General features: G+C 39.5%; 1 protein-coding gene across 1 annotated transcript in view; it reads right to left on the minus strand.

Moving 5' to 3' along the window:
- Positions 1–1,574: 1,574 nt before the first annotated feature.
- Positions 1,575–12,544, minus strand: part of dchs1a (dachsous cadherin-related 1a) — a 171,062-nt gene continuing 160,092 nt past the window's right edge. Inside the window, exons 15-21 of the mRNA XM_051678446.1 lie at positions 10,401–10,514; positions 10,100–10,311; positions 9,596–9,747; positions 8,926–9,056; positions 7,839–8,125; positions 6,565–6,703; positions 1,575–6,250 (exon numbers count right to left, since the gene is read on the minus strand). Coding sequence (XP_051534406.1) covers positions 3,654–6,250; positions 6,565–6,703; positions 7,839–8,125; positions 8,926–9,056; positions 9,596–9,747; positions 10,100–10,311; positions 10,401–10,514 — 3,632 coding nt within the window. The 3' untranslated portion in view covers positions 1,575–3,653. The remainder of the gene's footprint in view (positions 6,251–6,564; positions 6,704–7,838; positions 8,126–8,925; positions 9,057–9,595; positions 9,748–10,099; positions 10,312–10,400; positions 10,515–12,544) is intronic.

Genomic DNA, 12,544 nt, shown 5'->3' on the forward strand with positions numbered 1-12,544 from the left:
CGTTGTATTCACAGAAAATAGCTGCCAGGGAACATACCAAAGATGGCCGCAGAGTGGACTGACTTGCCTTGAAAGGGACTTTGCTACAGCAAATGTAACAGTACCAGGTACCATCATACACAAACGCTGGCTGTGAAGTCATTGTTTGACTGACCTTCAAGACATCTATCTGCCTTTGATTTCGGACACAGGGTGACATCATTTACCCCATCTCTTCCACTGACCGATGTAAAAGTGCATATGAAGTCTCATATTGACATTTAGGCTTCTAAGATCTCTCTTTCATAGGACTAAAGAGAATGGAGTGCAATTGGATGGATGGAAATCTAGACAATATTTAAAGCACATTATGGGGCCTTTGCCGACTAGAAATATCTGACTTTGAGGGTCTGCCAAGCTTGGTCGGCATCGTTAGGAAAGAACCCTTTAGACAAAGGGCAAAATAGTCTCTCTCGTTCTCCCCTTCTGCTAAAATCATTAAATTCGACAGTCGTTATTGTCATTACATTTTCAAGACTGTGCCAGGCCTAGCCAGTAAGAAAGCTTGCAAGCCCCTTGGAAAGGTTGACTAAAAGGTTACATTTCAAGCCAACTTTGTTATGAAGGGCCACAAGATGTTTTTAAAAGCCATCAAAGCACTCTGTCACTGTTAAATGTCACAGAATAAATTAGTCTCAGACCAGTTGTTTTAAAAAGCACTATCACATGTAGGTTTAATATGTCTCCATATCAAGCCATGCAGACACAACAAACCGACCTCATCGATGGCAAAACACCAGATGCAACATACAAACCTTTTGCAAACCACAAAATTGATGATGCATCATCAAAAGCCTCACAAATAAAAAAACATTTTGAAAGTATTTTCTACTTTCAACTGAGGGTTGCTATGGCCAGAAGCAGAGTTCACATGACCCGAGTTATTTGACAATAGCCTTTAGTGTCATCAAACACAAAGAGTGTGGCAACAACAGAAACTGGTGGGGAAAACAACTCTTGCAAGTGTCAGCCCTCTTTTAGCTGGTCTTTCCATCAGACATAAAAACACATGTTCTGCTCATTTTCCACACAACTTCTCGTTTGGTGAGAGTTAGCTGATGTCACAAAGAATAGGACAGATTCTCCATAAACCTTATAGAGCTTATGCAATAGGAACAAATTGACCAAAGCACTTGAATTAACTTTAAAACCAAAATGACAACCTACTGCAACTACTGGCTGAAACATAGAGGCATATAGGCTTGTATGAACATGTAATTAACAACTTGTGAAGATCTATAGTTGGAAAACAGCTCACATGTCCATACAGTTCATATGATATATATGCTTATTAAATCATACATACACACAATTCAGAAATGGATAAAGTTGCTTTAGGCTTATTATTGCAATATATTGTAATCAGGCACTTTATCAGATACAGAAAAGAAAGAAAAAGAAATACTACTACTTAAAGAATGAGGTGGAAACTGAAAAAAATTGTTTCCTGATTAGAATGTAATCAGTTGATTAAAAATATTGTTTTTTACAATAAAAAAACACCTATCCTATCAATGCCCTTTAAACAATGGGGTACAAAGGTAAGAAAAATGTCAACAGATTTCATTTACCTGATAACACTATGAGATTTCAAAAAAGTTTTTTTTAAGGAACACTATGAACAAGGGAACATTATTTATTTTCTTTCAAGGCAGCATGAATAGAACAGACTTCACAGTTAACGTGACAACATGAGGAAATGTTTGTGTACATAACAAAATATCTGTCATAAATATAGGATTCTTAAGGAGAGGGACAAGCATATCCCAGCAAATCTAGCACATCTCCCAAAAAATGGTAGACAAAAAGTGAACTTCAATAATGATTTACTCCTGTAACCGTGAGGATCTGAACAAAGCTACATTTCAACAATTACTAACAAACAGAATCCTTTTTTCTTGAATAGGCACAGTGGTTTTCATAATTATAAAGTTGAGCCTTTATTCATGGGCATCTGAGAATAAAGTCTGTTGACAATTAAACAGGTTCAACATTTAATTACAAAAAATGCATAAGGCTGCACAAAAAAGGTTCTAACAGAAAGAAAAAAAAATGTAGTATAGTCATATGGCAACAATGGTCTATAATAGTCCAAAGCAAGTAATATAAAATAATTTTAACAAATATGTTTCGCAGTCACTTCAAGTCAAGGCTACACATTAATTCTGCCAAGAGAATTTTAGAAAATGTCTAATGCAGCCATTATTTAGTTTTAAATATTTGACTTTTAACTATGCAAACTATACATTGGAGTAACAAAGATGTCACTAAAATCAAATCAAACAGTGTTTTTCCAACAAATATGGGAGTAACATTATCCAGCAATGTAATTTACATACATGAAAACATAAAACAATCCAGCATTTTGTTAATAATTAGCAAAACTGACCAATTCTTTAACCACAGAATTGTGTAAAACATGCTACAAAAATGTACCTATAAATTTCAGTACCATGACTAGAGAGTAGTGGAGTTGTCTTCTTTATTTGGGGCAAATCTAACACCTTATTGGATACTTTGCTGTATTTGTTTTTACATAAACATTCAGTGAAGGAGAACCAATACTGTAAGTCTGGCGAAAAAAATATTAAGTTATCAAATTATTAGAGCTTATTTATTGCAATGTCAGCCATTTTCAGTGGCCTTGAGTAATTAGCGGCAGATTTATTTTTGTTAAAGAAAAATATCCATATAAAAACTAAAATAACAATGTGAAAAGTTTATTTCCAGTTAAGTTTTTACTATTTGTTTGTGTCAACTCATTAAGATCTGCCATGGCATAGTTCTTGGATTACAGTACATATGGCTTGTGTTCTTGCATTACAGTTGTTATACTTCAGTACTTCAAAACAATAAAAAAAAAGGCATTTTGAATATACAAATTAAGTAGACACTTGTTACTGGCTTTTTAAATCCTTGCAAAATGCAACAAAAAAAGTACATTTGTCAAAGTGTTTTTATATTTAGTTTCATAAGTTTCAGTTATGTCCCCTTTAGCCAAGCTATGGGAGGAGGAGCAGCATTTAGGAAACCTTCCGAACACTGTCCATGTATTGTCATTTTGCAAATAACTTTTTCATAAATAGTAACAGCAAAACATATTGCCCAAACAATTTAGGAGCTTAATACTGAACATACTTAGTAATAGTTTGTTTGTTATGAAGGTTCATTTTAGTTTATTAACAGCATTCTAAAGTGTTCTGTCACAAATATACACATATAAATGTACTGTATGTCAATAAAATCACAGGTTATAGCAACTGATTGACATGTCAATTTTTTAAACAACAAAAAACACCAGTACAAAAATATATAAAAACATATGAAATGTTCTCTCTTACAAAACATTGACATCAACCAATAACTGTCCTTTATAATGTGCAGATGCTGGCCTAATGTCTGTTAATGTTCATGATCATTACAACAGCATTTCGCAACAGCCGTTTTAACTTTTTTAGAACCCAAGTGAGTCTGAAGAAAGGTGTCAAACACACCGCATTCTGAAACCTCTGGCCAGCCAGTAGGGCAACGTGATACACAACATGATGTTTAGGACTATGCCAGAGGCATTTTTAGAGTACATGAGTCAGGTGGAAATGCAACAAAATTAGGGATTATATCCTCATTTCTGTCTCCTCATGTTCTAGCGAGTGTTCAGTGGTATTGATAATGGAGGAAGAGTGACCTTGCGTGACTCCATAAGGACAGATGGCTGGGGAATGGGCAGCAAGTGGGGACAGTGACGGAGAGAAACTTGGAGACATGGCTATTGAGGAAACAGAGCCATCATGGTCAATGGGCGACCGTCGCAGTAAAGACAAGTGGGGAAATGTTCGCCCAACAGCAGGTTTTGGATGAACAGTTTTAGCCCCTGGATGAGCTACAGAGGTAATAAGGGGAGGGGGGTCAATTCTAGGCTTGGGATCAGTCTTTGTTTTGTGCTGAAAAGACCGCCGAGGGTTAGGTGGCGCATTCTCATCTTTTAATCTGGCAATTTCAGTGAACACGTTAGCCAGAGGCTGAAACTGAGGGCACCAGTTGAGGAGATAATCCCAGTTATAGCTGCCCCTCAATTCCTCATCACTAGCAATGATTGCTGTGAGAGAACCATCAACAGTAGGCTTTCCATCCTCTGGGAAAGTGTAATCTTTTGGATGTGAGAGGCTAAGCCCTCTTCCAACCCCGAGATACCCACCTCCCTCATCCCGATAAGATGGCAGCTGGCTTGCTAATGTTCCACTTAAACTTGCCAACTTTTTCCCTTTAAACCATTGGTTTGCATCCATCCCTGGCTCACAGGAGATGTCAGACAGCTGATCAGCATCTTGCTGGATCCCCGAGTCAGGCCCTCGAGCAGCTATGTGTTCCTGCATGGAGGAAGAAATGCTGGAAACTTGTGGATACTCGTTAATCATCCGAATCTCATCGTCCTCTGCAGCTTCTGCTTCGGCTGAGCCACGTCCACTTGAGTGGGATGGATCAAGCGACCCACCTCGTGTATAGGCAGCACCTCCATTTCCGGTCTGACTAGCTGCATACCCAGCAAGGGTCTGATGGTAGAGCTTATCACTCCCTGGAACTTTCGAATCTTCAAGGCTTTGCAGAACGGTACCATGGGTGACTATCCTGGTGCATGTTTCTTGATCTTTGAACCTTTGGGATCTCAAGAGAAAGATCACCACAACAGTTATGATCAAGACCACAATGGCTGCCAAGGAAGCTGCTATTGTACTGGCAAGGACCACATTTATGTCTTTGGCCAAGCCAAAAGATGTATGGGTGACATCAATGGTGATGTGTGCAGAAGCTGTGCGCGAGTTCTCTAAAGGACTGTGGGCAATAACATCCAATGTCATCTCACGTGTCTCCCTTTTGGACCGGCTATCATGTCGATGATAGGCATCCATCTTCAGGGATATCACCCCAGTAGATGTGTTGACCTCAAAGTAAGGAGAACTGTTTGCGAGAGTGTATAGGACAATACCGTCTACCCCTCCATCCTCATCCTTAGCAATCACCCGGCCAATGCTTTGCCCTTTCTTGGCACCATCAGGTACATGAAAGGCAAAGTCTGAATTAGTGAAAACAGGGTCATACTCATCTTCACCTGTCACAAATACCTGGACTGTGACCGTAGCAGAGTAGTTGCCTGCATCCATTGCCAGGGCGATAAAATTGAAAGTGTTTACCTTCTCAAAGTCAAATGTGAAATGGGTTCGTACCTCACCAGAGGTTTGGTTAACTAGGAAGGAATCTTTACCATTGCCTGAATTGTACATTAGGAAATATCTCAGCTCCCCATACGCTCCTTTGTCATGATCGATGGCATGTAGTATGGTTACTAGAGCATTTTGGGGCTGGTTTTCACGAATGCTTGCTGTTAGTGTTTTGAGAGGGAAGTAAGGCCAGTTATTATTGATGTTCTTGACTTTTACAGTTACAGGGGCAAGTGCAAAGTGGCCCTGACCATCCGAGGCCTGGATGATGAGCATGTGAGAGGACTGTCGCTCACTATCTAGAGATCTCTGTAGACAAAGGGACCCAGTCCACCGGTCTACAGAAAAAAGCTCAGCTTCATCCCCAGAACTGATCGAATACTGAACATCTCTGTTAGGTGTTAAATCAGGATCTAGAGCTGAAAGTTGAAGTATCTCTGTTCCGGTTTCTGCCCCCTCATTGACGACAATGTTGTACTCCACCTTGCTGAAGGCTGGTGGGTTATCATTGGTGTCTGTTACACTGATCAGCACTGGGACACTAGAGCTTTGCTGTGGGATTCCACGGTCTGAGACCACAATAGTAAGATTGTAGAAATTGACAATCTCAAAGTCAAGCTTATCAACTAAGATCAGCGTTCCGACAGTCTGAAATCCATGGCCTTCAAAAAAGCGCACACTACTCTCCATTTGGAAGGTACTACCGATGTTTCCACTGGCAATGGCAAAATCAAAGCCACAGTTATCTCTAAATAAGTCCCCGTCAACTGCTTCCAGGGTTAAAATGGTAAAACCAGGAACTTCATCTTCAGACACAGAGGCTCTGTACTCAGTCTGGTGGAATACAGGGGCATTGTCATTGACATCAGACACATGAACCTGAACAGTGGTAAGAGCAGTCAATGGAGGAGTTCCACTATCGCTAGCTTCAATCACCACCAAAATTAAAGGGCGCTCTGAGTCAAAATAAACCTTTTCCTTGATGAAGAGAGTGCCTATGTAAAAAAAATTACATTTTAGAAGCAGATTCAAGAAACATTTCAGCATGTGCTTTAACACATGATAATGTCTTCAAGAACAATTAAATTTTACTGCTGAAAAAATAAGCCAGGTTAAACCACCCTAAGCTGGTCTTAGGTGGTCTCCCAGCCTGGCTAGGCTGGTCTGGTTTGGGTACTTGTTAGCTTGTCAGGCTGGGAGACCAGCAGATGAAGACCAGCTTGGCCAGGCTGGGAGAATAGCTAGACCAGCTTAAACCGTTTATTGAATGACAATAAACACAAAGCAACACAAACAAAGAACAACTTACCATTACTTGGGTCAATGTAGAACATGTCTTTTGTTGACACAACCCTGTATGTTATCCTTCCGTTCTCTCCAGAGTCCTTATCTGTAGCAGTTACTGTGACAACTGAGCTTCCTGCTGGCAAGTGCTCTGCTACAGTCACCTGCCAAAGACATAAATAAGCCTTTGCAATGACTGCTTTGAACATTAAACACACACATATCTCTCAGTTTACCTAAGAAACATCTGTCATGTGTTCACAGGCAATATTTCCCAAATGCAGATATGCCTCATTGACTTTAACATAAAATGCAAGTGCTTTTAAGGATGCACCTTACTGAATAATCAGTAAAAAAATTCATAAAACGATACCAAAACTAGTGTAAAATATCTGTTATAATTACACTCTGGAATACTTAATTCTCACTGGTTAATCGTGGCATTCTGGGGACAAATATTGTTGTATAATAACCAGGCAACCTACTTGCAAAACAGCTGTGCTAGTTTCATGTCTCTTGTATCACTGTAAGGTGAACCCACATTCAACCAACATTCATGTCCGTTAGCGTCAGGGTCCTGATCACTTGGTTTATTTATTTTTATTTATAGATTTATTTGTATAGGGACAGTAAAAAACATGATATTAGCAAAAAAAAAAAAAAAAAAAAAAAAAAAAAAGATGCATTGTACAGTACATAGAGATTATAGCACATGCTTAGTTGTATCTCAGGCTTCCTTGAGAACAAAAACAAAAAACAAACTAGATAAAACTAAAATCAATAAACCAAGCAATTGAAAATTGAAAAGAGAAAATATTAAACTATAAAAGTAATTGAGGTTGCTCCCAACCCTGGTAACATATAATAGATAGGATTAGACCAAAGGTTTATTAATAATTAAAAATGAGTACAGCTCTGGTTTCTTTTAAGTCAGCACTTATTAATTTTTGTAAAAGATTTTATATATTGTATTGATTTCATTATATATTTAATTGGTAACATGTTCTAGAGTTGAGAACCCTTCACAGAAAAAAAAAACATTTGCCCCTGTCATTCTACAATAGTCCAAAATTATTTATTTTTTTAAATTGGTGTTTTTTTTAAAATGGTGTTTATTTTGTGATAGTAACCTGCTGACTGTACATTATCCCAATTATTACATGGTTACTTGCCAAATAAATGTATCACATTTTAAACACTTTAAATTAGATATTATTCAGATATCTTATTTTGGGTCAAAATTTTAAATAACCTTACATTTTACTTTCTAAACCTGAGATATCTCTTAATGTTTTGTACCTCGTAAAGGTCCTGGGAGAAGACTGGAGCATTATCATTCACATCTTCCACAAGCACAGTCAGATTTGCCTGAGTCTGCTGCTTGGAGTCTGAAGAGCTGATGGTCAGTGTGTACCATGTTCTCTCTTCAAAGTCTAAATGGGAGGTCAAGGATACTCCTCCTCCATAACGGTGTATTCCAAACTTCCCTTGAGAGTCAGAGTCCAGGAGAAGAGAGTAGGACAGAGCAGGACCAGAGTCCACATCGTTCCCTGTGACCTGAGTGATCACAGTGCCAATCAAGGTATCTAGAGAAAGAAAGACAAAACGATCAAACACAATAATCCTGTGTAAAATATTACACAGTCCTCAAAGTCCTCATGGTGGCGTAGTGACTCACCTCAATCTGGGTGGCGGAGGACAAATCTCAGTTGCCTTCGCGTCTGAGACCGTCAATCCGCACATCTTATCACGTGGCTTGTTGAGCGTATTACTGCGGAGACATAGTGCGTGTGGAGGCTTCACGCTATTCTCCGCGAACCACATTATAGTGACCACGAGGAGGTTACCCCATGTGACTCTACCCTCCCTAGCAACCGGGCCAATTTGGTTGCTTGACCTGGTTGGAGTCACTCATCACGCCCTGGATTCGAACTCACGACTCCAGGGTGGTAGTCAGCATCTTTACTTGCTAAGCTACCCAGGCCTCCTATTGTGTAAAATATGAATGTATTGTGCGTTTGATTGCACCTTTCAAAGTGTTAAAGGGACAGCCTAAGTCACCATTCCCTTCCATTGCCTGATAACTGAGACTAACATTCTGCCTAACATGAAGGTGAGAAATTTACAGAATTTTTGGAGATTACATTTTAATTTTTGAGTACACTGTCCCTTTACATGTTATTGAAACATGCCCACCATTATTGGACACACTGTTCTACATCAGTGGCAGGAAAAAAATCTATTAAAGACTTTGGAGAGAGAAACGACTCATAATTGAGTCAATCTTTCAGCACGGTGTGCCTCATTGATTGTCTGCCAGAAAAAATAGGAAATTTAGCTCATTGATTACAGCAGTGATACTGAGTTCATACAGCAGTCAACTTACTCTCAGGGACCCGCACTTCACGTGGAGCAGGGATTGTGGGACTATTGTCATTCAGGTCTATGATGATCACCGTGAGAGTGGCAGAACCTGCTAACCGAGGGGTGCCTCTGTCCGTTGCCGTAATAACAAGACTGGAGAAACAATAATGTAATCAATGCTTCAATGTTCTCAGGTAAAAAGAAATAAACTGTGAAGTAATAGTGGAAGGAAAACCTTCTAAGCAACAGAGCTGTTCAGTCATGATGTAAATTTGTGGGCTAACAGGAAAGGGTTACAACAAAAATTACACACATATAACCACAAACGTTAATTGTGAAGCTGTTTGTTGCTATTAAAATGTACGTTTCTAACAGGTTTCTACACAAGGACTGCAACGGTTGTTTGATTTGTTTGTTGTAGACCTTATTTAGCACCTTGTTAGAATCTTTTTTTTTTTTAAAACACAGCAGCTTTAAAATTCACATCTGTGGTATTAATGTGTTTAATTTTATAGTGTATGACAAAACATGAAAGTTTCTTCAAGTTATGTTGACCACACGTTATTTTACTCAAACCGAAAACCGCAAAAAAAAAAAAAAAAAAAACCATCCTGAGGAACACATGGCTAAAGCGCTCATTCTCTTCTGGGTTTTAGGACAACAAGCCAAACAGCTCTATAGTGGGCACATACTTGGTCTGTGTCCAGATCTCTCTGTCCATGATGGCAGCAGTGGATATACTGCCTGTGACAGGGTCTATCTTAAAAAGGCTGCTCATGGATGATGACCTTATGGAGTAGGTCACCTGCCCATTCTGACCCTGGTCCAGGTCATCCGCCAGCACCTGAGGAAATTACCGGTGAAATTGGCAATTAAAATACAGGCAGATTTGCAAAAGCTGCTCAACGTAACCTGAACCACTGAGCAATATTGGGCTTGGAATGCACAATTTTATTTGAAAAAAAATAAATAAAATCATCTAAAGAGGGAATTGGCTGTGGCTAAGTGGGACAGCTGAGCTTATATTCTCATCATCGACAATAAAAACATTGTGGGAAAAGTGAATGAAACACTTTTGGCTCACGATGGAAATATGCAGAACTCCTCTGTAGTTAGTGAAAGGGATGTTTTACTCCATAATTTTTCACTTTAATGAAGAGTCAGCCATTGTAAAAACAGAGTAGGTGTTACTGCACCTGAATGATAGGGTGATCATATCCCTGGGCCTCGCGAACATAAGCAACATAGTTGTGAAGCTGAAAACGTGGTAAGTTGTCATTGACATCCTGCAGGAGAAGGTTGACTGCCATGAAAGAGCTGGAAGATGCGGTTTCTGCCTTGACCACCAGGCGGAGTCGAGGGGTCTCCTCAAAGTCCAGACCTGTGGAGCTCTCAACACAAATCTCACCTAAAAGAATGTAACATAACAATGAATGTAATAGCACTATTGGCCAGATCTTTTCTATAAGAAAGGATGATGTAAAGACTCAATCATACCTGTGTGGGGGCTGATGCTAAAGGACTGCTGCTTGTTACCACTGAAAATGCTGTAGTTGATGCCACTGCTAGAGCCATCAGGATAACGAGCTTGTATTTGAACTACTGCTGTACCTATGAAAGACCAGACCTTTACTTATTAGAATAATACTTAGTTTAGTATCTACACGTATTGTACTTGTACTGTACATTTTAGAAACATCTACACAGTGGATTACACTTAAAAATGCAAAAATTTCATTGCATTACATAACATCACATCAAGTGACATTCACTTTTCAAGGCAAACTGACTTGAATAGGATCACTATTTTATGTCAGAATAATAGTAGAGAGAATGATTTATTCCAGCTTTTATTTCTTTCATCAAATTCCCAGTGGTTCAGAAGTTTACACACACTTGGTTAGTATTTGGTAGCATTGCCTTTAAATTGTTTAACTTGGGTCAAAGTTTTGGGTAGCCTTCCACAAGCTTCTCACAATAAGTTGCTGGAATTTTGGCCCATTCCTCCAGACAGAACTAGTGTGACTGAGTCAGGTTTGTAAGCCTCCTTGCTCACACATGCTTTTTCAAATTTGCCCACAAATCTTCTATTGGATTGAGATCAGGGCTTTGTGATGGCCACTCCAATACCTTGACTTTGTTGTCCTTAAGCCATTTTGCCACGACTTTGGAGGTATGCTTGGGGTCATTGTCCATTTGGAAGACCCATTTGCGACCGAGCTTTAACTTCCTGGCTGATGTCTTGAGATGTTGCTTCAATACATCCACATAATTTTCCTACCTCATGATGCCATCTTTTCTGTGAAGTCCCTCCTGCAACAAAGCACCCCCACAACATGATGCTGCCACCCCCATGCTTCACGTTTGGGATGGTGTTCACCCTTTTTTCCTCCACACATAACAATGGTCATTATGGCCAAACAGCTTAGTTTTTGTTTCATTAGACCAGAGGACATTTCTCCAAAAAGTACGATATTTGTCCCCGTGCGCACTTGCAAACTGTAATCTGGCTTTTTTATGGCTGTTCTGGAGCATTGGTTTCTTCCTTGCTGAGCAGCCTTTCAGGTTATTTCGATATAGGATTCGTTTTACTGTGGATATAGATAATTGTCTACCTGTTTCCTCAAGCATCTTCACATGGTCCTTTACTGTTGTTCTGGGATTGATTTGCACTTTTCGCACCAAACTACGTTCATCTCAAGGAGACAGAATGCGTTTCCTTCCTGAGCGGTATGATGGCTGCATGGTCCCATGGTGTTTATACTTGCGTACTATTGTTTCTACAGATAAATGCGGTACCTTCAGGCATTTGGAAATTGCTCCCAAGAATGAACCTGACTTGTGGAGGTCCACAATTTTTTTCTGAGGTCTTGGCTGATTTCTTTTGATTTTCCCATAATGTCGAGCAAAGAGGCACTGTGTTTGAAGGTAGGCCTTAAAATATGTCCACAGGTACACCTCCAATTGACTCCAATTAGCCTATTAGAAGCTAATTGGCTAATTGCCTAAAGGCTTGACATCATTTTCTGGAATTTTCCAAGCTGCTTAAAGGCACAGTTAACTTGGTGTATGTAAACTTCTGACCCACTGGAATTGTGATATAGTCAATTATAAAACAATCTGTCTGTAAACATTTGTTGGAAAAATTACTCATATACAAAGTAGATGTCCTAAATGGCTTGCCAAAACTATAGTTTGCTAATATGAAATCTGTGGATTCGTTAAAAAATGAGGTTTAATTACTTCAACCTAAGTGTATGTAAGTTTCTGACTTCACCTATATATTTTAACTTTAAACCAACAGGTCCCAAGGTTATTTTTCATGGATGTACAAAGTCAGTTCTCCTCAAGTTTACACAGGTGTCCTAGCACAGTAACCACAGGAGTAGTCCATCAGATTAACTATGGATAAATTCCACAAAGTTTGACCAAATGTCCAAATATAACCCCAAATCCGAAAAACTGAGCTCATGAGAGGGATGACGTAAGCTCGTTAGTAAGGTCACACGTCACGTGGAGGAGGAGTCAGGAAGCGTGTCACGCGCTTCCTGACTCCGTGACAGACGTGGTTCTCGGACCGTATGCTCCTCGTGACAGCTCCCCCCTGGCGAATTCCCCTGAGGAAGGACCTTCTTTCTCAG

This window comes from Myxocyprinus asiaticus, chromosome 39 (assembly GCF_019703515.2).
Source record: "Myxocyprinus asiaticus isolate MX2 ecotype Aquarium Trade chromosome 39, UBuf_Myxa_2, whole genome shotgun sequence".
Classification (NCBI taxonomy): Eukaryota; Metazoa; Chordata; class Actinopteri; order Cypriniformes; family Catostomidae; genus Myxocyprinus; species Myxocyprinus asiaticus.